Source organism: Echinops telfairi, unplaced genomic scaffold (assembly GCF_000313985.2).
Source record: "Echinops telfairi isolate 266 unplaced genomic scaffold, ASM31398v2 ScPeMD7_60;HRSCAF=208, whole genome shotgun sequence".
In the NCBI taxonomy this organism is placed as follows: Eukaryota; Metazoa; Chordata; class Mammalia; order Afrosoricida; family Tenrecidae; genus Echinops; species Echinops telfairi.
In genome coordinates this window covers 1,610,637-1,613,850 of record NW_022103958.1, presented here as the reverse complement: position 1 = coordinate 1,613,850, position 3,214 = coordinate 1,610,637, and the positions used below count along the sequence as shown (strand labels likewise).

At 36.4% G+C, this 3,214-nt stretch overlaps 1 protein-coding gene across 1 annotated transcript; it reads left to right on the top strand.

The window, feature by feature from the left end:
• The first annotated feature begins 1,747 nt into the window (after positions 1–1,747).
• Positions 1,748–2,683, top strand: LOC101655365 (olfactory receptor 5L1-like). Its single transcript, XM_004708490.1, has one exon. It carries the CDS (start codon positions 1,748–1,750, stop codon positions 2,681–2,683), a length of 936 nt encoding a protein of 311 aa, XP_004708547.1.
• The last annotated feature ends 531 nt before the right edge of the window (positions 2,684–3,214 follow it).

The window sequence follows — 3,214 nt, the reverse complement described above, 5'->3', positions numbered from 1 at the left end:
AGGTATTTTTGTTCAGGAAAGGATATAGTCCTTTTGAACAAATTAGTCCCTGTACTATAAACTCACTGCCATCCAGTTGATGCCAACTAAATGCAACCCTATACTATAAATGTGCTATAGCCTCTCTTTATACTTTACATCTAGATTGGGAAGAAACTATGGTAAATTTATGTAGCTCTTTACTTCAGGTTTGGCAAAGTGTTGTATGTAAGCATGTATCACTGCGTGATCTGTAGGAACTGTGGTGGCTTAACATGTTACCCATTCAGCTGCTAAGCATAAGATCAACAGAATAAATCCTTAGATCAACAGTGAAAGATGAGACTACCTACTTCTGTAAAGATTTACAGTTTTGAACATACTATAAAGGGACACTATGAATCAGAATCAACTTGATGGCTCTGGGTTTGGCTTGGGTCATGCATGCACATAATTGGGTGAAATCAAAGCATACTTTCAACACAATGATCTTTAAAATGTGCCAAAGATGAGGAGAAAATAGCAAGCAATACATGTTGCCAATACTCTTGTTCTCATTCTGCTCTCATATCTTTGAGGGTAGAAAGGAGGGCAGATGGTAAAACCTCCCCCCTTCTCTTTATATTTTCTCTAAGAAAAACTCTGGATCTTAGCTCCCACAGACATACATAGTATAGGTAACCACTGCTCCAACCTACCTTGTGAGACATTGGGAGCACTAGTATTTTTTACTGACGTAATAGTGATGTAATTTCTATATTCTATCCCCCTTTAAGTTTTATATCTCTTTCTACACCAACAACTTCTTCTGCTCCCAAGGATCACCATTAGTTTTATTGTTTTAATCAACAATGCCATATTAAATATAAATTGTATCCTGATGTTCCAATAGTATCATGCTGCACACCAGGTCAACATTTCATCTAGTTTATATGCAACTTCTCATATTTTGATATCATGGGTATGGCTGCAATAAAGCAATGTGCAAACTCTACCAAAATAACATTGCTGTTTTAAAATATTTTTATAACAGCTCACTAAGCATAAAATGTCTAAATTCATTTAGATTTCACTGTTGACCAGTTAATATTGGACATACACTCTTTAACTGATTTTCAGAGAAATTTATAAAACAATGAACATTGTTAGCATTGACCATTTCTCTTGTAATTAATAAATATTCTTGGTTAATGTAATGAGCAAGAAGCTATGACATTCACTATCTATTTTCATTCTACATAACAACACACGTGAAAAAAAGGTCTTTTGAAGCCTCCTAAAGCTATAATATCAACATATAATATAACACTAGAAACAAAGATTACCTCTTGTATAGAATATATATGTTATCCACCCTGATATACAAATATACACATACACAAATATATGTTTATCAAGATCACAACACCCATAATGCCAAATGGACACATAATGTTAAGATTTTTGGATACAGGAAATAGGTTACAGGGATGTAAAATAAAATACTGAATTACTTTCAAAGAGCTAGTAAATTATTTCTGAGGGTCAATTGAGGTTTCACTTGATGATTAATTTTCATCTGTAGCATCTAAAGAGACGTTTCTTTTAAACATTTTGAATGCTTTGATTTCTATCCCCTTAGAGATAGTTTTCTTTAAAAACAAACAAACATAAAAACTATTATTCATATAAAAATTCTATTTTGGATATTAATATAAAACCTTTATTCCATTCTAGAAAAATGATCAGACATTTAAGTTGCTTTGCCATATCTAAAATATATTGGAAAATGGTGGAGGAAAACTGCACCTTGGTGACAGAGTTCGTTCTCCTGGGATTATCAGACATCCCTGAGCTGAGAGTCTTCCTCTTTCTGTTTGTCCTTCTAATCTATGGAATCACGGTTTTGGGGAACCTGGGCATGATCGCATTGATTCAGGCCAGCGCTCAACTACACACCCCAATGTACTTTTTCCTCAGCCACTTGTCCTTTGTGGATTTCTGTTACTCTACCATCATTGTGCCAAAGATGTTGGACACTTTGATAAGCAACAACAAAACCATTTCCTTTGTGGGGTGCATAGTGCAGTTCTATTTATTTTGCACATGTGTAGTCACTGAAGTCATCCTGCTGGCTGTGATGGCCTATGACCGCTTTGTGGCCATCTGCAACCCACTCCTCTACATGGTCACCATGTCCCAGAAACTCTGTGTGGAGCTGGTGTCTGGCTGCTACCTGTGGGGAACAGTGTGTACTCTGATCCACATGTGTCTAGCTCTTGAAACCCCAGCCTATCACTCAAACATGATTAACCACTTCTTCTGTGATATACCCCCTCTTTTAACTCTTGCCTGCTCTGATGTCTCCATGAATGAACTGCTGTTATTTATTGTGGCCTCTTTCAATGAGATCAGCACCATTGTGGTCATCCTCACCTCCTACTTGTTTATTCTCATCACCATCCTGAGGATGCACTCTGCAGAGGGAAGGTGCAAAGCCTTTTCCACCTGTGCCTCCCACCTCACAGCCATCGTAGTCTTCCACGGAACTATCCTTTTCATTTATTGCAGGCCCAGCTCTGCCAACAATCCAGAAACAGACAAGGTAGCCACGATGTTCTACACTGTAGTGATTCCTATGTTGAACCCTCTGATCTATAGCCTGAGGAATAAGGATGTGAAAGAAGCGGTCAAGAAAATGGTGGGCCCCGCAATATTTTACTAAAGAACGCTTTCTTAGCAGGAAACACAGCTTCAAAGTGGAACAAAGTGGAGTGTCAATAGCCAACCTCAATTTTGACGCGGCAACATTAGTCACGAATGCGGATTAGACATGATTGTTTTCAATTTATTTTTCTCTATGCTTTTCTCAGAATTAAGTGTATTTCAATATTTATTTCCTTTCTTCTAATCTGTAGTGTTTTTAATGGATATCTATATGGCAATGCTTATGTACATATATTTAGCTTGCTGTCAGAATTTCAAATGGATAATAGAAAATTCTTGTCCATCTTTTTTTGGTATTTATAATGGAAACTAGGATATGTTTAAAAACTGAATTCTTGATTTTAGGTTGTTCTTGTACAATAAAGAACACACATTCAGAAAACTGTATTAGATGAGGAATCTATATGTGTATAGAGTTAAAAGTCAGCTGTTTTCTTGTCTTATATTTGCTGTTGATTTCATATACCTATTTCTCATCTTGTGGCTTTTGTTGGTATTGCAGTTTCTGGAGTTTCAGAATTTCAGATAC